At 36.7% G+C, this 22,215-nt stretch overlaps 2 protein-coding genes across 9 annotated transcripts in view; one reads left to right on the top strand and one right to left on the bottom strand.

Annotated features, from left to right (window-relative positions):
- Positions 1–22,215, bottom strand: part of LOC110462561 (RING finger and SPRY domain-containing protein 1-like) — a 53,821-nt gene that overhangs the window by 19,955 nt on the left and 11,651 nt on the right. The window lies entirely within an intron of this gene.
- LOC110462583 lies at positions 1,565–14,030 on the top strand. 5 transcript variants are annotated; one of them, XM_021516600.1, is made up of 2 exons: positions 1,565–1,821; positions 11,436–14,030. In XM_021516600.1, exons 1-2 carry the CDS (start codon positions 1,761–1,763, stop codon positions 13,145–13,147), a joined length of 1,773 nt encoding a protein of 590 aa, XP_021372275.1. In that variant the 5' UTR covers positions 1,565–1,760; the 3' UTR covers positions 13,148–14,030. The 5 variants fall into 5 exon arrangements, with proteins under 5 accessions (XP_021372275.1, XP_021372293.1, XP_021372284.1 ...); XM_021516618.1 differs by lacking the exon at positions 1,565–1,821 and adding an exon at positions 4,464–4,581; XM_021516609.1 differs by lacking the exon at positions 1,565–1,821 and adding an exon at positions 5,098–5,969.

The raw sequence follows: 22,215 nt of genomic DNA, 5'->3' as shown, positions 1-22,215 counted from the left end.
CTGTTCAAGTCCCAATAATGTGTGATCTGAGGTTTGAAAGTGCTAGGCATTGACATTCAGCTGTTCTAGCCCCAATAATGTGCGATCTGAGGTTTGAAAGTGCTAGGCATTGACATTCAGCTGTTCAAGCCCCCAATAAGGTGCAATCTGAGGTTTGAAAGTGCTTGGCATTGACATTCAGCTGTTCTAGCCCCAATAATGTGCAATCTGAGGTTTGAAAGTGCTAGGCATTGACATTCAGCTGTTCTAGCCTCCAATAATGTGTGATCTGAGGTTTGAAAGTGCTAGGCATTGACATTCAGTATCAGGCTACTGGTATTAGATCACTGTTAAATGTTTGAAACTCTTGTTCATCAAGAAGCCTGGGGTTAAAACAACATACATGCCAGGTACCTATTTTGTATAGGGGCCATTTTTAAGAGCACTATCCTGTCTGCTATGTATTTCCTAGTGTCTACAGTGTCATCCTTTTGATAGTGACAACCTGCATACACTGAAATCTTGTTTATTATGTGATAACCTGTTCATCTTGACAACCTGTTCAAAGTGACTGCTTGTCCATAGTGACTTAATGTCTAATGACAATGTGTATATGGTGACATGCTGTTAAATCCAGCTACTATGACACCCAGATAATATCAGAAAAAATAATTCTATAACAATTTTTGCCATATTAGATTCCTTGGTAACTTTGTTAACACTTATTAACCTTCCACATTCACACCCCAGTATTCAAAAGGAAAAATAATTCAAGAATAATACTATCATTGATAGTGTTGCCCGCCCTGGTAACAGTCAGATATAGATACAGAATTATAATTCATTATTTCAAAGGATGACAAATTCAAACCTAGTGTCACAAATTCAAACCTAGTGTCACCAAAGCCATGCATGGTTATTTGATCCTTGTTGCGTTAATAGAATATCAACAATATGGTGGCAGGTGGATCTGGTGTGTGCCAGGGCTGCCTACACGGCCAGGGCGAGGATCACTGAGTAATTATAAAACAAATACATTTAAATGTTTAAGTGAGCTATATCATAGATCAGTTTGGTGGGCCAACAAAAGATTTCTTACTACCGTCTTATCAACAATTACCTCTAAGTCTTGAGGACACAATGCTTTATAAGCAGTTCATCAGATCTACAGAATAAGACTATCGGTGCCTAACAACTAGTAACAAGATACATCACTTTACCAAATGTCTCAATATATAGCAACCCCTTCTATTCTTTAGTGCCATTTAATATTCCTCATACAATTTGTAAAGAGTGCATTACCAGAATGGAGAAGGATATTTAATAGATAGAAAGGGTTTAACAGAAACCTATTTATCTTTTAATTCTAAAGACAATAAGGACTAATCACGCGCTGACACAACACGTGTGATAGACGGAGCGCATGATCTACAGAACACACAGATTGTTGGATACGTTGTTTCACTAATTTTAATCTAAGTTTTACAAATGATGATCCTTTGTGGACACAAAGTGTAAATAATGGACTTACGTTACTGTGGAGGATACTAAACAGCCTTGTTCTGTGTTACCGTGGAGAATACTAAACAGCCTTGTTCTGTGTTACCTCGGAGGATACTAAACAGCCTTGTTCTGTGGATATTAAACCTATCCTAATGCTTTGGATATTAAAGCTACGCTACTGAAGAGGACACTTTCAGATATGAAACTTATTCGTCATCATCAATATGATATAGTAACATTTATCTTTTAGGGAAACAAGTGTGTAAAAAACTATCAGCATGTCTTCGTTTGATGCCCTTCTATCTGAGAACTCCATAGTTTCTCCTATAGAACAGTCAGGTAAGAATGATGGTAGAATTAAAATAAACCATTGATCTGTTTTCTTATTCTACAAATTTCATACACTTCAGAACTTTCATTGTGACATATTGTTTTAAAGACAAATTTTCCCCAATTTGTGAGCTTTTCTCTTCCTAATGTGAAAGAGTAAAACCAGATATCCCACAAGTAATAATTAATTATTATGACTTATATATTGTAATAGAGGTTATCAATTTTGTTCAATGCCTCCTCTTGGGGTAAAACCTGAAACATTTGGTCAACATATCTGACACTCTATCAAATGAGCTAAAGAGAAATTCTTCCAAACTGTACACATGTGTCGGTAGTAAGCAGCTAGTATTTTACCAGGGTGACATAATCCCCCTCCAGGAAGAACTCTTCCCGAGTTTTCCAGGGGTCCTAGCGATTCTTGTGAAAGTATGTAGTGCTAGGTATTTTGGTCAGTATTTCCCAGGTCCCTATGTAGGTGCCAGTGTAACTGAGATCAGTATTTCCCAGGTCCCTATGTAGGTGCCAGTGTAACTGAGATCAGTATTTCCCAGGTCCCTATGTAGGTGCCAGTGTAACTGAGATCAGTATTTCCCAGGTCCCTATGTAGGTGCCAGTGTAACTGAGATCAGTATTTCCCAGGTCCCTATGTAGGTGCCAGTGTAACTGAGATCAGTATTTCCCAGGTCCCTATGTAGGTGCCAGTGTAACTGAGATCAGTATTTCCCAGGTCCCTATGTAGGTGCCAGTGTAACTGAGATCAGTATTTCCCAGGTCCCTATGTAGGTGCCAGTGTAACTGAGATCAGTATTTCCCAGGTCCCTATGTAGGTGCCAGTGTAACTGAGATCAGTATTTCCCAGGTCCCTATGTAGGTGCCAGTGTAACTGAGATCAGTATTTTTTTCAATGCCTCCGCTAGGAGTTGAACCGGGACCTCTGGTTTACTAGTCTTTAAGCTCGGCTGAATGAGCTAAAGAGAAACTCTCCTACCCCAGTCAGTAGGAAGTGGCTAGTATTTTACCAGGGTGGCAGTATATTTTCATATTCAATAACTGCAGTTTACACACTGATGAAATCTACAAGCCCTAAATTAAATTTCAGAAAGCTGTGAAAATTCTACAGCCATACGCTCAGTATTTATTCAATATTTTATAAATACATGTACTTTTATTTTAACTTACTTCAAAATCATACTAGTTAGTTACATTGCATTTTACAGAATTAAAAAAATAAAAACAGAAAAGTCACAGGGGTTGAACGCAGGACTTTAAACACAGCAAATTCCACACTTCTTTTGCCACTATACCTATAACTAATGAACATTGAAAGAGATATAACTTGACAGGGGAAGTCATCTAAACCAGAGAAACTCCATTAGGCTGCTTCATCTTCTATACAAAAGGGAGATTACTCCATGAAAAAACACAACTCTGAGTGGAACTCTTCTTTGTGATTAGAACCGATGAAGTGGTACCCTTAACCTCAATGAAAAAACCTGTCATCTTTAAAGGGAGGTCAGTGGTTCCATTGTTACAAATATGACATCATAATGATGACATCAACACATGGGCAATGGTGTTCATGACTAACGAATGGGCCATGTTGTTCATGACTAACACATAGGCCATGATGTTCATGACTAACACATAGGCCATGGTGTTCATGACTAACACATGGGCCATGGTATTCACGACTAACACATGGGCCATGGTGTTCACGACTAACACATGTGCCATGTTGTTCACGACTAACACATGGGCCATGTTGTTCACGACTAACACATGGGCCATGTTGTTCATGACTAACACATGGGCCATGTTGTTCATGACTAACACATGGGCCTTGGCATTTATGACTGGTATGAATGCCATGTAAACTTGGTAAGGTTATAGTGCTGTGCCATCTGCTGTTTATATAATTTAAATCACTAACATTTTTACAGGATAAATATATTTACATATTTGCATAAAATAAAGAAGAGGGGAAATTATATCTTGATTTTAATTATCTTTTTCTATTGACAGAAGAAAAATGATTTCAATGTAACTATAATTTGTAATATACATTATGTACATTAGGTCTAGCCTTACATAGTTACCAGGGTATGTGTATCAATACTGTAAAATACACTTCAGGGATCATATTACTGACCCTCATTCCTACATTACATCAATACTTAATTAAGTTGTAATCTGAAGTTCATTATTATCCTGGTTTGACCAAACAAACCACTACCCACATACACTTGTTTGATAACCTTCTCCTAAGAAGCCCTCAATGGAGACATGTATTTCCAACATTTAGGACCCCCAAGAAAGTTGGATAATAAAAAGATTGAAACAAGGTATCAGAATGCTACTGGAAATCTTAAACAAATAAGTTTTAGAATGCAGCTTAAACCTAGTAGGTCCTAGATGTTTAACATGTATACAGAGACAGCTGACAAGGACTAGAAGGATTAACACTCTTTACAGGTGTAAATCAATATTGTCATTTCATCTTTGTTTATAAAAGTCTTTAGATTGTCTACGCTCGCTGTGATCAAACAGAGATAAATTCCACTGCCAGAAAACCTCACTGGTTCATCGGATTTCGTAACATGTAAGAAATTACCTGTGCTGAATCTAATCATACGTGTATGAGTTGTTAGCACACATTAGGAGGAAGTCCTGTCCTACAGATAATGGTTGTTACTGAAACATTCTCACAAAATAATATACTGATGTGAGCTAAAAGAACAGCTAACATGCAAGCAATGGTTAATTATGGTAAGTCATCTCAAAGTTGGACCCTGTATGCTTAGCTACATGTATGGTAAGTCATCTCCAAGTTGGACCCTGTATGCTTAGCTACATGTATGGTAGGTGGAAACTGTACAGATTGATCCGTGTTCCTATACTACCACAATCGGGTCCATCAGAGAGATAAGCTGTAAGGGTTTGACCAGTAACGTTAGTGTGTAATGAGTGAATGTAGATGGCCGATACACAGTACCCACTGCTGAAGATCATCTACCCGTGAACAGCCTTCTATGGCTTCAATTATAAGAAATTAATCACTAACAGTAGATAATTGTTACTTATGTGTATATTCGGTTAAACCATGTTTACGGGCTCCACTGATACACATTAAATAGCTAAATTTGTGTATACATAACTTGTTTTGTGAGTAAACAAGTTAGATTAAGACTTTGGTGATGGTAATCTTAATTCCTATGAGCACACAGATCAAAATCTTGCCATATTGTATCGGGAAAACATCTAGACATAACCCACACCTGTCCAAACCACTGTTTTACCGTCTGTTGAACAGTGTTCTACAGGAGCACGCTGGAAGGCCAAGGTTTATGTGCGATACAATGTTAATTAGCCCGGATTTGGAAGTTATGTTAATTAGACTGGATTTGGATTTTTATTATCACTACAAATTATAATAAGTTTGGACCATTAGTGAGCTTTACAACCTAAACATATCTAATACAGGTAATATTTAAATATTATACCTATTGGATGCCAGCAGATCATATGACAGCACATTTAATATCATTCTGGCTTACAATGTTGACGGGATTTCAATCTCATGGATGCAATCAGCCATTTATTGGAAAGAAAAGTTGTACAAATATAACTGAGGGCACTATTTGAAGACAGGGTTTTTGTTTCATAGATGCCAAATGAATCATTGAACAGGAAGAAAAGTATCTTAACCAATGATTTACCAAACACTTTGATAGGAGAACTTCTGTAGGAGTTAAGTTGCTGGGACAATTACTTTGACTTCCTGATGTTCCGTGGGTTAACTGGAGAGGCTTTCTGAGACTGTTAGTCGTTACTTTGGAGTATTGATCAGCTGAAAGTGAGGTAATGATCGCCTGGTGGTCAATACCGTGACTTGTAGTGACCATGTGAACAGGAAACTTTCAGGTGATGGCTTACCTTGGTCACTCAGAACACATACAAACATATAACAGTGCATCTATTGGGAGGCTGATGTAATTCAACAGTGCATCTATTGGAAGACAATATGTAAACAGTGCAGCTTTCATTGTGATAACTGCTAGATCAAGCTTAAAATAGGTCAAATATGTCTATTCTGAGATCTGGGATATAAATCTGTTCTAAAACCATGGCAACTCAACACAACATGACACAGTCGGGTATGTATGACTGTTGAACAATAGTTTTAGCAATTAAGTTTTTTCCCTTTGGCTGATCATATTTTTTAATCAAGAAGAAAATCCTTGTACAAAATCTCTACTTGCAATACCTGTTTAGTGAAATCTCACTGAAATGTCATGTGACTTAAACCTGTATAGTGAGATCTTACTGGAATGTCATGTGACTGACACCTGTAAAGTAAGATCTTACTAAAATGTCATGTGACACAAACAGTATCACCCATAAAAGTACAGATAACTATAAATTACAATACCTCTTAATTTGAAGTTGGTTTTACGGTTTGAAGTGACTTTTAATCTTACAAAGTTTCAAATCATTCTGCGCTGGGATCACATGTTTACAGGGTGCAGCAGGGTTAGTAATGCATCAGTAATCTCCACATAAAGCAGCTTAGAGTTGTTAGAGAAATGTTTCAGACAATGGCTAGAGAGGTGAGTAGCCTGTCGTATCCTAACCTTGTATGGACCAACAATAAGCGGGCAGAGCAGCCATCCTAGGTACAGGACAACAGGGTGGTGGTAGTTCTCAATGACAAGGAAATGTTAGCATGGACTTGAGATTTAGTGAAGGATCTGATGTCACTCTAACAGTCACTCCAACAGGGATGATACTATTTATACCCGAGTACTGATAACAACATGGACCTATTCAAAGGTAACATGCTGATCACAATTATAGACTTATGTTTTAACATTATTTTATATTTTAATGGTATCTTAAAAATTCAAAATGCATCCGTTATTAAACCATTCTTACTTGCTCCAATGACAAAATTCACTCTGTTCAGTCAGTGTTACAATGACTTTTAAAAGAATTGTCATTAAAACCTAATTTCTCTTTTGATATTTTTTTTTTTTATTAAATTAAAAACCACAACCTGATATTGTGATATAATATGGTAATAACAATGCTATCATTATCTGGAAAGTAGCGAGTTATATAGAAAAAAATGTCTGGAAGAACTCTTCTATTTTTCAGCACATTTACATTTGTTTTCAATATGTAATGATTTTTTCTAACCTAAACTTGTCAGGGAACTGATAAATGTAATGGATATTGAAGGGACTACAAAATAAGATAGGACATCTCAATGTGATGAAATGAGCTAAGAGGTGAAACTGTTTTACTTTCATTGAGTAACTGCACTATGACTGGTACTAAGAAATGACTACCTGGAAGCCCTATGATACTTGTTGGATCCTTTGAAAGGAAGCTTTGCTTTCCTTGCCTTCACCAGTTACTACCTACAATTATACTGAAGTTTATGTATTAATTCTATACCTGTACTAGACGCTTCCAATAATGGTACTAGTTCTTAAAACCTATCCAAGGTACTGCCTGAATACAGCTATTAATTATGCATGATCCTCACTGCCCAGTTTATTTCCTCAATGGTTATGATAATGTTCAGTAGAAAATTAGCGAGTTTAAACCTGTGGGTTTGGTTACACCACCCGTGGACTAGGCTAGCTGTGTATGACGTACCTGTACAGGTAGGGCCTATCACCTGTATGCCATGTAATTAGATGGTAATCACTGAATTCAGATAGCTCTACACGTCAATATCTGTTACAAAGACACAGTCAAGACCCACAGGATTCAATCTTAAATAAATACCTTATGTCCATGCATTACAATTCACAGTTGGAAATCCTTCCTGAGCTACTGATCATACTATACTACACACATACCAGTGTAGACTGTACAAATACACTGATCAGATCTATTAACATACAAATAGCGTCAAAATGAAAGAAAATAGTAATAAACCAGGATAATTGATTTTTTGTTAATTGAAATAATAAAATCTTCATATACATTTTTTAATGACCTTTTTAATGTAATTCTGGTTTATTAAATGGAACATTATTTTTTAATGTAAGCAAATCACTATTTTAATGAAACACAATATTCAACATGTGACTAATTCAGAAATTTAAGTATTTTCTGATCATTGGAAATAGTAATTAGGGATTTAATCAAACTAAAAGGTGACCTTGATATGAATCAATTTTACTTATATGGACCACACTTTACTTATATTTTTAGATCACGCCTAACACCTTAAATTTATAATTAAATTTTGAAGCTATACATGTTGAATTTCTCGAGCTATATCTAAATACCAGGGAAATTATCCAAGCTCAAAGCAATCACTAAAAGATCCATATTTAAGTATTTAATATTGGGATAACACTGTTATCTCTTAATCTGTATAACTTCAATATTTTCCTTTGTGTTCAGAGAAACCCTGGTGTTGTAACATTGTTTAATGTTATTTCTGTTTTTTAAGTTGTACTCTCATGTAGACTAGTTATTTGCTCAATGTATATGATGGCTCTAAGTCAATACAATTAATGGTTAATTTGATATTGTGTAACTGACGGTAATTTAATCACTCTCATTGAAGTACAATGTCTCTGATTTTTCTATGTAATTTGAAGACAGTGATCCTTATGTAATGACAGTCAGACTAAAATGAGATAAGGAAACCTTCTGTTTACATTCTTACTTACTGAGAGACCTCCCTAGCTATAATCTTGTTCCTGAAATCAATTACCAGCCTGGCTTTAGTAGTGTCCACTGACAAAGCGAGATATAATCCTGCTAATCCCCAGATTAAGTCCGGAGACAGATTAACATCAGAACTTTAAGGTTTTGTTTTCATTTGGACCGGTGTTTTTTACACCCTAGTTTTTAATCTGTTTCGGTTTAGACAAGGACTCAGGGTAACACCTGAGGTTTGTATACTGTGGAAACAGTCCTCATTGTTTGACCCACTTTGTCCAGTCCAGATGAAAGCTTTGAGGATGACACATAAAAACTGTCCATTTGGATGTCTACAGTAAGACCTGCCTTAGCTCACGGTGTATAAACGACCATGCGTAACAACTCCGTTGGAATGACCTATTCAGCGTTTTATCAGTAATGCTGCTGCTTATGATTAAATGTCTCAATAACTTAAATGTTTTGGAACTAAACCACATTAAACGTCTGTCTGGTGTTTCTGAAATTATGTTTAGTGGATCATTTCTCGTCATTTAGAACCAGTTTTGAAAGTTCAAAGGATTTATCAGGAATTATATCAGTACTACAAGGAGTATCAATCTTAAAAGAACATCACAGTAAATGTGGGAACTTGGAATTCCATTGGCAAAAATACAAACGAGTTTCAGAACAAAGACCAGCCAGAGTCTGCCATCATGTTAGAAATTTGTCTGAACTGGCCATAGAGCCATTTTGCTGATCGCCCACTTAAGTCCCCTCAAAAAGGGGTTAACATTGGGAATTATCTGAACAGCTTTCCTTGTGAGTGAATGTTGACGAGGTCACCTGACCATGAACCCTACCTACTAGTTTGATACCCAAACGTGACACTGCTGAGGTTGTGCTTGAACTCTTATCAAAATGGATGTGTTAGGAGACCTCAGCGACATGCGTCACAAAAGTAGCATCCAGGAGGTCAAGGACTCTACAAGTAGGTCACTGTTACTACTGTGGGAAGTGGGGGGCGGGTTACAGAGAGGGAGGAGACTGGAACCATTAACGGGGACAGGACTACGTTAGAGAAGGAGTTTGGATGACTATACTGTCCAATCTGTTTTGTCTCGTGGGCTTGGTTTTTGGCAACTACATAGTAAATATTCCAGATTTTTTTTCAAGTCCTACATCATTTCACAACTCTTACTCTGGAAAAACTTAGGACACTCTCAGTTAGATAAAATTTGAAATAATTTTCTCAATAAACTTGGAATTTTCATCATTTTCCTCAGTTATTTTTATCATAAATGTATCCTTCTATTAGTTAACGGTAGAGACAAATGGTAATTATGCTAGTTACCTCTTTTTCTTTAATATTCAGAAAAATATGTTCTCTTTTTGGGTAAATATCCGTCAATGAGCAATTTGTAGATATGTGCATAGTGACTATAAAAAAAATATTTCCTATTTTCAGAATATTATTACAATATTTTCCCTAAATGGAAAGACAGACACCCTACTAGGAAGTAATATCTGTCATGTTTTATACAGTGTTTCAATCACCCGACGGTAAAACAAAGACAGTTATAATACAACACAAGGGTTATAATTGACCCGTTCGCTGCGGGACGACTTCCTGTTCCTGTACACAATCTCACCATCTCCAAGGCAATGCTAACAATTATGTCACAAAGTTTTCTTTATGATCAAGTGTTTGAACTTGCTGTACCTGGGACAGACCATCAAATGGTATTGATAATTATATAATCATTACATTTACAGCTTTACTGAAGTACTGACATCCGCCACAGCACAGTCCCCCCCCCCCCCCACACTACACAAAATCCATGATGGTACAGCTATAATGTACTAAACAAACAGCCACAGTACACCATTATATCAATCCATTATGTAAACATGAAAATCTCGGTAACACTTACCAAATCCTCTACCAAAACATCCACAACCAGAGATACACAAAGCCATGATAGTGTGTTGTGATATCACTAATTCCTACAAAGAAGCTTACCCAGTTCAGGCAAAACTAGTACATGTACCGGCAAAACTAGTACATCATGTACCAGCAAAACTAGTACCGGTAACTTAAAATAGGTGAAACAACCTAATACAAAGGCTACTACCTGTTACAACAATAAACATTTATTAAGTTACTTTCATCTGGGATTTTATTTTATTTTCCAGCAACATAATTCTTGGAAAAAAATACAGGCAATTACTAATATTGATTAATAGTCCGACACAACAACATTGCACATTCACAGAATGTTGTGGTAACCGTTTGATCTGAGCCACTTTTCAACCCCATGTCAGTTATCACAGTGACAGTTTACCAATAAACCAATGGATTAGTTTACAAGTCTGTTTTAATCCTCTAAGTGATGACCAACATATGGATTATAGATATAACAGAGCCTGGAGCTGCTGCTCACTAATGGCTGATCAATTAGTTATTTAACTTCACTGTTCTGATCCACCTGTCTGACAGTGCTGCATCACACGGCATACCGAGTGGTACTCCTTGGTCAACATTTCCAGGGATATATTGTTTCTATGTTGAAGACGAACTCTTCCGAGATTATGTTTTATGTTCAGTATAATCAATTTTTGATAATGTTTCTGTACCTGTGCTGTGAACTACAATGTTCTCCTGATAGTGACAGACCATGGTAACCTAACGCAGGGGTTAACGTAGGTAGTAAGTATACAGAAATCACAGCTGGGAATAACAAAGATTTATGAGTACCTGTGATTCCATCATTTAAGTTGACAATTTGAAATAAATTTGTCAAATGATGTTTTACGTATTTTGATATTGTGTAGTCTATGGCATACCTTGCTGCAGTTAAGTAGAAACACTGGGTTTTTGACTTTTGCTTGTAAAGACATGATAACAAATCAACATTGTAATTGCTTTATGTAATTTGTTCAATTCTTTTTTACAGGAAATTTCTTCATTATGGACTCGGAGCAACTGGTAGTGAACCCGTTTGAAGATCTTCAGAAAGAGGCTCTGGATGTCACAAAGAAAGTGTCGGTGACAGAGAAATTAGTCAGCGTCAAGAACAATATTTGTGACAATCATTTCAACATCAAACACGGCCTGCTTCAGCGCGAGGTAAACCATAAGATGAAGAAAATCCACGATAATTCGAGTGCCCTTCGCTATGAGGTCAAAGTGTTCGACATCAACAAGAGGAAAATTGATCTGGAGACGAAACAAAGAATTCAACCAGAAAAGGATTTTACTTATGATGCTACACAAATTAACAATTCTGAAAAGCGTTTGGGCATTATGCAAGACGCTTACTATCTAGACAAACAGCAGAAGTTTCCGTTACGGGGCCGTACACTGAATGACTTGGATTCTGCACCGTTAGTGTCTAAAGCCCGAAACAAGCTACGGGAGCAGGAACAGTTACAGCGTGCTGAGGAGAGGTCTCGGATAGCAGCCTCAACTCCAGGAGCTCTGTCGGTCAATTCTCAAAGTACACATGTGCCAATCTGGAGACGACGAAGTTCAAAGTCGGCTCCTCCCTCTTCCTACCCTGCTGCACCATCGTCTATAGCTTCTACGAAAAAAACCAAATACAATAAGGGACCTGACCACCTTGATTCTAAATTGCCATCTATAGAAAGGCCAAAGAAAAGTGCCTCTCATGTGAAATTTTCCTTACGAGACGATTTTGATAAGAAAAGTTCAGTGGCTGATCGTTTAACCAGATCACAAACGTATGCCTCCACACGCTCCGTGACAACACGTCGAATGTCAGCCTGGGAGGACAGTGACGACGACATGGACGACTCAGATTTTATGGAAAGAATAGATCTGCGAGCTCTTCTGTTTGGTGATAAATTTTCTGAAGCTTCAGCTACATCGCGGCCCCAGACACGAGAGAGTGTGCGGTCGGTGCGCAGTGCGAGGAGGGGTCAGAGCCAGCCAATGACTCAGGAGATGATGATCGAAGAACAGAAAAAGCTTGACAAAAAACTGGTGCAATTCTATAAATTGTGTGATAAGAAAATTGATGATGAGAGTGAAGAAGAAGAGGAGGTGATCATTGAGGTCAAACCTCCTCCACCAAAAACTAGTAAATTTCCCGTTGTGGCAAACCAGTCTATGGCAAACCAGTCCAGAGCCACCACTATTCTCAATATATTTTCTAAACCTCTTGACAATTCTAAAAAATGGAAAACAGAGGAGGAGCTTAAAAAGGAGGAACGGCAGCAAGCTGCAGATGAGGCTCGGAATAATCAAATGTCGAGGATGAGTGACAGGTCAGTGATCCCTGAAAAGGTCAAACCGGTCAATAAGGAAGGTAAGGAGAAGAAAAATCTGTGGGATTTTATTAAAACTTCCATGGATGAAGGCAAAATCAAACGTGCGGTGACACCAAGCGAGCTCATTCTTTCACAGATGACAAAACTAGATTTATCAAATAGACGACAGTCACATGTGCCCCTTAACTCTGCTAGTCGAGCAATGCGTCACACACCAACATTCAAAATGAGGCGAATAGTGGAAGGATTAATGAAGAATCGTACAAAATTTGAACAACAAGAGGTAGAAAACTTAAAAAAGCAGCTTGAAGGTGGAGGAGGTGGGGGTGGTAGTGGAGCTGAGGGCGAAGGACAAATGGTTGGGGCGACAGCATGATAAATATTCCAGTATACAAAGCCAACTGTGACCGTGACAGCTCCAGAATCTGTGATATATATAAAATTTGTTATAAATCCAACATCTTGATACAGTGATGTTATCATAAAATCAACTCAATAAGCCAAATCTACTTTTGGTTTCTGGGACCGTGTAACAGACAGAGTGACACTGTGATTACAGCCATATCGTAGATGGAAGTGTTAAAACCAGCGCAATACTGGAATTACGGAAAAAACATTATTTTCATCAGTCTGGTGCAGTTTTCATGATGGAATAAAGACGTTTAAAGTGTTTGATCAATTGAGTGTACAGTTTGAGGTTAATAAATATAAAAATATTCTTAAGGTTTAGTAGATTTCTTATGTAAATGTTGAGGAAATTTAGACCGACGGACGTTTGGATCAGCATTATCATTGAAGCTCACAGTACCTAGGTAAGTCTGAGCGACTGATACTGGTGTTGTTCTGTTCTATGTCAGAAAATTTCACAACTTGTAAACCTAAGCAAATCAGGCTACGATAAATCTGGTCAATCCTATAAACCTAAGGATATCAGAAAGAGGTACAAAATGACCAGTCAATGACCATACAACATTCTGACAACCAGAATCCTGGCCTGTATTCATTCATCAGCTAAAGCATGGATTCTGTGTTCAAAATAAATTTCTTGTAACGTGCTTTAATCATGCCACATAAATTCAATGATAACTCTTGAAACAATTTTCGGCTTTAGGTCTTCTAAACCTTTGAGAAAATGTGAACTTTTAATCATTTATCACCAGAACAAGAAATCAGACTTGAGCAGAGAATCTGAGTTTGAGCATGAGAACAGTTTTGTGAATACAGGCTACGGTAATGATAACGGTATGATCATACCTAAATAAGACTACAGAATGACCAGTCATTGATACCATTACATAAATATCTTGATAATTACAAGTAAAATAAATTCCTTTTCATGGCAAGTTGCCTGGTATTATTTTCTGTCAATACCTAGTATCACGATTGTTAAAAAGGAAGGATATATATTTTATGTATAAATCAGTTATTCAATAACGTAATTTGATTGTACGACTTCATCATATCCTGCTATGTTGTCAGTTATAACTAAAACTTGTCTATTTCACCAGTAAAAATGTGTTTTATTCTTCATTTCACTTTGTATCACCAATTTTTGTTGACACATGTTAAAAAGAGGAATACAGTTAGTTTTCTAACAAACATGACTCATCAATTATGATATCAGCTCAAATGTCACGACACGGTGTAGAATGACATCTCAAACACCTGTAACTCTATAGTGGCTATACGCCTCACAACTTACTCCTATGTGCCAAGCCTTGAATGTGTATGAATACGTATGCCCTCCCCTGGAGCTGACTGGTGTATCCGAGTGTGTTACCTGTCTTGGAGACAGGTATAAGTCAGGTATACTTATGTATTTTCCGAAAACTACCCAGAAAATATACCCTACCAGTGTACCTGTGTGTACTATCTCTCATGCAATCGACTAATTAAATAATATTTAAGTGATTGGTTAATCAGCATCTGGCTAAATTTCAAAACTAGAATTAATCAATTTGACAACTCATGGTGACCTACACAACCTAGAGTGTTGTGTGGTTATGATCTAACATTAGACACTGGTTAAATATGTACCCCTTAACAAGACATCTCAAAATTGGGTGAAATTTTTCTTTTGTTTTGAATTCATAATTAACTTTGTATATTATTTCAACTAATATTTTTAAACAGCAATATGGTGCGATGGATATAATTTCACTTCTTTAATACATAACTCAATGTGATTCTGTACATTTGCACAGAGTAGAAATCTACAGAGTAAGGAACAGGTAAAAGATTGTTAGATTTTACAATAGCCAGGAGGTCAGAACATACATTTTGATTAACAGATAAGTTTATGCCAACATATACAAATGAACCCTATATCTAAATACACACCACAATATAGATTTGATTCTGAAAAAATAACTGTTTTTCAATCTAGCCATTGTCATAGACATTTTCATGATTATTTTTTGACTCCAAGATTTTTGACCCGCTTCAGTTCCAGATAATAACATCACCAGTAAGCACTGCTCTCCTGTTTTCAGATTGTAGTAATACATGTATTGATTAAGTTACAAACTCAATTACAATATTGCTGACACGGAGGATTTTTTTTGCATATTTGAGGGAAATCCTATCATTACCGACAGAGCTTTGACTTAACGAGACTTTTGGATGGTTATAGCACTAATAGATCTCAGCCACCCAATGTTTGGAAATTGTACATTTTTTTGTGAGGTGCAAAACAATTATGTCTGACATATGGTCATGCTTTCTCTTCATTTGATTTTGTCATCACAACAGCCATTATTTTTTGAAATATTTACAAATACGTAAGTAGTCATAACTTTTAAATATTTACAGATTTTGAAAGTAATTATTATTATTTTGTGGACTTGAAAATGTTTTGCTATGTATTTCAACTTTTAAAAATAATTCCTGATGAATAGTGATATAACGTTACCAATATCTGTACGATTTTGTGTGATTTTCTTGTCATTCCTCCTGAAGCTAAGGTGCTATTTTATACTCATGAATAACTGTATCACTTTACAAAAGTGTGTAGTACAGTATTACGTTTTTTGATATTTTATGTTCAATAAGTTATCACACGTGTTTTTGCAATTAGTTGTAAGTTAAAAGAGGTTTTCATGCCAAAAGATTAACTGGATGAGCCTTTAATCTGCCGTACAGGTAGAGTAATTAACGTTAATGTATCACGGAGATTTACAAACACAAGTGTGTCATGTAGAGTGTCAGAGTTAAGTCATTGGTAACAAACCAGCAATAATGTTACCAGTATACAAAATACGTAGGTGTGGTGTTGTTTATTTATTGATTGGATGTACAAGGTGATATAGTCAATATAAACCAGTGTGCTTTAAGTCATAGAGATTCTAGAAAATAGTCAGAAAAAGTAAAATTACTGATCAAAACATTTTCATATTTTGTTTTGGTTCATTTAAAAAATAAAATAATTAATAGATTTTTTTGTTTTGTATTTGAAAAATCATTTTCCAATAAAAAAGTATATAAATTGTTTTATTTTTTTTAATATCCCAACAACATGAAGTAAAAAAACATTTCATTAAACTGAAAGTGATGGGAATAGTTTCTTTTCATTTGAGTGTGTTTTATGTTTACAGTAGTTCATATTTTACCTGGTCTGTCCGAAAATACATCTTCAATTTTGTCGCGATTTTTTAAAATTTGTAAGTTTGTTTACATTAGACACTGAGTTAATGTTGTGTATGTTATCCTGACTGATTTCAGTTTTACAGTGTTTGAATAAATGTGTAAGACATAACACATGTTGTATTGTATTTTAAGCCATTGTTTCCAATCCTGGATGACTGACAGAACTTCGATGTGTTAGTACAATCGTAACTACACAATACCCCACTCCTGGTACATATGCACTCGATCAAAGGTGATTTATCACATGACTACGGAATTATGTAGTGAACAAACCCATGTCATATTTTTTAAATATAACCTCAAATAATAACATCTATTATGGCGTAACATTGAAGACGAGAAACATGACATCAGGACAATAAAGACTAGACGTGAAGTCCAATTGGAAATGCTGAAGACTTGATAATGCTCACAAATACTGGCTTATACATGTGTTTTTGGTAATATGATCAGAAAAATCTTCCATTCATTTCCATTTCTTAAGAGATTTATGAAACTTGTCCAAGATTTTTTTTATAACGGCAGAGATATTAATCTGTCATTGGACTTATAGATTCTGTTCTTTTCCATTTTTAGGCTGTAGCAGCCAGTTTTTCCCCCAAAGTTTTACAAATAAAAGACACATTAAATGGATAATGAAATGAGCATATTAATGTCTGTATGAATAAAACATATTGTATTATGTAACATTAACATGACAATATTCTGTATAGATATATCTGGATCTGGAATTCAATGTTAAGAAGACATTGCATAATGTACACAGAAGTTAAGCTTTATAGAAATCAAACAAACCATTAGTTTAATAAACCAAATGGATCTATCATAAGTAATGTACATTTCAACCACACTTCCTCTGAAATTAATAAAACAAAGTTTGATTACAAATGTGTGAATTCAGAAATCGCTGAGTCGCAACATAGGTAATTACTGGTATGTAAAGTACTAAACCTATTAGCATCACATGTATATACGGCTAAGTTTGTCTTAAAAGATATATTTTCAAATATTCGTGAGAATATTGTGGGTTATGTAGACCGTCAAATACCGCTTTTCTTGAGTCCCACGGTCATTTTCACACCACCTTTCTACCAGTAATCAGTCCTGACTAATCACGTCTAAGTAGGCCCTAACAGGCCACAAATCGCTACTAACACTGCTCCACGGCGACCACTAATCTATAAGTATGACATCATATAGAACCAGACCTGGCCCACAGAATGTCGGCGCAATCTTACAATGACTTAATTCATCACAATGTAATAATCCCGTGGTATGGGTATACTATGAAAACACCTTCAGTATACTACACAAGACTTAAGAATCACATAACATTAACACTTGTGTAACAAGAGAAAAAGAAATGCAAAAGCCAGACTGGGGCTCAAAGCGGGACCTTCCGAACTCTAGACAGACACTCTACCAATTGAGCTAGCTGGTTGCCACCGATCAACCCATATGACAGCGAATATTAGTACAAGTCATACAAAATATAATAATTATAAGTGAAGAGCAAAATTTACACTGAGCGAACACAGATTTTATCAGTGAATGGCGAATGTTTGACTGAGCAAAAGTTTCCCTGTATACAGTGTCCAAAGTTGATGGTCAAAACATAATTTTTTAACCTTGCCTTATAAGGAAGGCGTATCAAAAAGAATATGGAATGGAGGTAACATTCTATGTTATTACTAGTTTAATATTACAGATGTGAAGCTGCTTTGTTTCATTCAGTGTACTTCAGCATTGGACGATACATTGGTGAGCAGGAACATCGAACAGCTGACAGAGGGTGAAGGGGCAGAGGAGTAGTCAGTGACAGGTGAAGGGGCAGAGTAGTAGTCAGTGATGGGTGAAGGGGCAGAGGAGTAGTCTGTGACGGGTGAAGGGGCAGAGGAGAAGTCAGTGACGGGGGAAGGGGCAGAGGAGGAGTCAGTGACGGGGGAAGGGGCAGAGGAGTAGGCAGTGATGGGTGAAGGGGCAGAGGAGTAGTCTGTGACGGGTGAAGGGGCAGAGGAGAAGTCAGTGACGGGGGAAGGGGCAAAGGAGTAGTCAGGGACGGGTGAAGGGGCAGAGGAGCAGTCAGTGACGGGGGAAGGGGCAGAGGAGTAGTCAGTGACGGGTGAAGGGGCAGAGGAGTAGTCAGTGACATGTGATCATTCACCCTACCCTTAATTCAGCCTGGTTTATATAACAACTTTGGTCAGAAAGCAATCAACATCTTATTACCATTTTTTTTTTATTGAATATGACTCCAACATATCTGATCTTGCTACGTTGTCCTTTCTTGTCACAGAACTGAGGTAAACATTCCACCCCATGCAGCAAGGATATGCATCAATTTTGTTTTGTTTTTATACCCCCGTCCTCCACAAGGTTTGGGGTATATATAATTAACTTTGTTTTTATACCCCCCCTCCACAAGGTTTGGGGTATATATAATTAACTTTGTTTTTATACCCCCGCCTCCACAAGGTTTGGGGTATATATAATTAAATTTGTTTTGATACCACTGTCCTCCACAAGGTTTGGGGTATATATAATTAACTTTGTTTTTATACCCCCGTCCTCCACAAGGTTTGGGGTATTTATAATTAACTTGGTTTTTATACCCCCACCTCCACAAGGTTTGGGGTATATATAATTCAATTTGTTTTGATACCACTGTCCTCCAAAAGGTTTGGGGTATATATAATTCAATTTGTTTTGATACCACTGTCCTCCAAAAGGTTTGGGGTATATATAATTCAATTTGTTTTGATACCACTGTCCTCCAAAAGGTTTGGGGTATATATAATTCAATTTGTTTTGATACCACTGTCCTCCAAAAGGTTTGGGGTATATATAATTCAATTTGTTTTGATACCACTGTCCTCCAAAAGGTTTGGGGTATATATAATTAACTTTTTTTTTATCCCCCCCCCTCCACAAGGTTTGGGGTTTATATAATTAACTTTGTTTTTATACCCCCACCTCCACAAGGATTGGGGTATATATAATTAACTTTGTTTTTATACCCCGCCTCCACAAGGTTTGGAGTATATGTAATTAACTTTGTTTTGATACCCCCGCCTCCACAAGGTATGGGGTATATATAATTACCTTTGTTTTAATACCCCCGCATCCACAATGAGGGGGGTATATATAATTAACTTTGTTTTGATACCCCCGCCTCCACAAGGATTGGGGGATTTATAATTAACTTGGTTTTTATCCCCCCGCCTCCACAAGGATTGGGGGATATATAATTAACTTTGGTTTTATACCCCCGCCTCCCCAAAGTTTTTGGTATATATAATTAACTTGGTTTTTATCCCCCCGCCTCCACAAGGTTAGGGGTATATATAATTAACTTTTTTTTTATCCCCCCGCCTCCACAAGGTTTTGGGTATATATAATTATCTTTGTTTTTATGCCCCCGCCTCCACAAGGATTGGGGGATATATAATTAACTTGGTTTTTATACCCCCCCCTCCACAAGGTTTGGGGGATATATAATTAACTTGGTTTTTATCCCCCCGCCTCCACAAGGATTGGAGTATATGTAATTAACTTTTTTTTTATCCCCCCGCCTCCACAAGGTTTGGGGTATATATAATTAACTTTGTTTTTATACCCTCACCTCCACAAGGTTTTGAGTATATATAATTAACTTTGTTTTTATACCCCCACCTCCACAAGGTTTGGGGTATATATAATTAACTTTGTTTTTATACCCCCACCTCCACAAGGTTTGGAGTATATATAATTAACTTTGTTTTTATACCCCCGCCTCCACAAGGTTTGGGGTATATGTAATTAACTTTGTTTTTATACCCCCGCCTCCACAAGGTTTGGGGTATATATAATTAACTTTGTTTTTATACCCCCTTTTGGGCGAGGTAAGACACCACAAATTACTCTTTTTTAAGGGTTCCTTCATCAAGTCAGTGGTCAGGGAGTGTGACTACCAGTGGTCAGGGAATGTGACTACCAGTGGTCAGGGAGTGTGACTACCAGTGGTCAGGGAGTATGACTACCTAGCAGAGGACAGTCACTATGGATACGGCACTAATATACACCCAGTGTCTGACTTTGTCAGCCGACACACTATAACTAGTACAGCAGCTCTTTGGGGCTAAGAGGGTTACACATATATATATATACAAATAGATTTATAAGGCAAATTCATTCAAAATGGATTAATTAAATCTAGATATTTGTTTTTTTTTCTAAATAAGTGCAAATGTCTCCCATTTTTAGGCAATGTGTATATTTGCTATATTCGACCTTTGACCAGGAGTTAAAGGTCCTGCTCACCGTGACCTAAAGGTCCTGCTCACCGTGACCTAAAGGTCCTGATCACCGTGACCTAATTACACATTACACCCCCTGTGGTCAATGTAGGTGTCGTCATGATATCTCCAAGTTTAAAAGTTACAGTAATTTTATTTACAATTCTGCATATATTTGACCTTTGACCTAAAACTAGGTTCACATGACGTAAATATAGCGCAGTGCACACCTTTGGTTGGTAATGCAGGTATCCTTCATGCATAATCACGATATTTTCAATGGTTCAAAATTTATAACTCAAACATTCTTTTTCACTGATCATTTCAGATTTAATGTATTGTGACCTTGAGATTAATAACACAATAATCTAATAACATTGCAATAAACACTTTCTCTGTGTGATACAGATACTCATCATTATAGCTAGAACAGTTTAAAGTTATTCCCATCCATTAATAAGCTATAAAATACAGCAGATTTAAAAATAACCTTAAATTTCTTACAGCCTTTACTTTGGTAATGAACCAGCTGTCTGACTATGGAAAATTGAAATGAGATGGCAGAAACACAGGTACATGTGTCTGATGACAGAATCACATGTATATGTGCCAGAGGACGGAATCACAGGAACATGTGCCAGAGGACGGAATCACAGGAACATGTGACAGAGGACGGAATCACAGGTACATGTGCCAGAGGACGGAATCACAGGTACATGTGCCTGATGACAAATTACAGGTACATGTGCCAGAGGACGGAATCACAGGAACATGTGCCATTGGATGTCATCACAGGAACATGTGCCAGAGGACAGAATCACTGTGCCAGGGACTATTTCCCTGTGGATTCTGACTCTGCACTGTTTATATCTATCAGGTGTTTACGAGTCCCTTTTATGTAATACTGCAGTTTTTTTTTATATTATTGTGTCATTTGTCATTTACATAACCACGTAGCTGATTTTGATCATTCACATAAGCACCAAACTTTTCTAAGGGAATATAAGTGATGGGAGGCTAAACAAAAATGTCATTACAGAGTATTAATACACTGGAGAAGTTCCATTAGGCTGGTTACTTTGCTAAGTATCACAAAACCATCGACCCAGAGATCACTAAACAGGAATTCTAAACTGCAATTATTGATCTTTGAAATCGGTCCAAAACAAAAGAAATAGTACATAATTTACATAAGTGCAGATAAAGGTATATGAAGACACATTTTGATAAAGAACTGGAAATTTCACAACACCATTTTGGAAATAAACTAAACATCTGAGTAACTTCAAGTTGTTTTATTGATTACACAAAAAATATTTGGGCAGCTTTGTTATACGTATCTGATTTTGTTAATCTCCATATACAGAACCACAAATGTCTAACACTGCAAGGGAAGTAACTTTGCATTTGAATATTTAAATTAAGGTCAAGCATGCCCCTGAAGTGAGAATAAAGTTAACACTGAGTTATCTGCAGTTAAAGGATATTGTTTCACTCTACTACAGCTAAATTATAAAGATGACCA

The sequence above is a fragment of the Mizuhopecten yessoensis genome, unplaced genomic scaffold (genome assembly GCF_002113885.1).
Source record: "Mizuhopecten yessoensis strain PY_sf001 unplaced genomic scaffold, ASM211388v2 scaffold1461, whole genome shotgun sequence".
Classification (NCBI taxonomy): Eukaryota; Metazoa; Mollusca; class Bivalvia; order Pectinida; family Pectinidae; genus Mizuhopecten; species Mizuhopecten yessoensis.
This window is presented reverse-complemented; position numbering and strand designations above follow the sequence as displayed.

Excerpts from the sequence above, each read along its gene's own strand:
- LOC110462583 (XM_021516593.1), top strand. The coding sequence starts at position 9,400 with ATGGATGTGTTAGGAGACCTCAGCGACATGCGTCACAAAAGTAGCATC. Across the intron at positions 9,470-11,435 it reads GGAGGTCAAGGACTCTACAA|GAAATTTCTTCATTATGGAC; the intron begins GTAGGTCACTGT and ends TCTTTTTTACAG.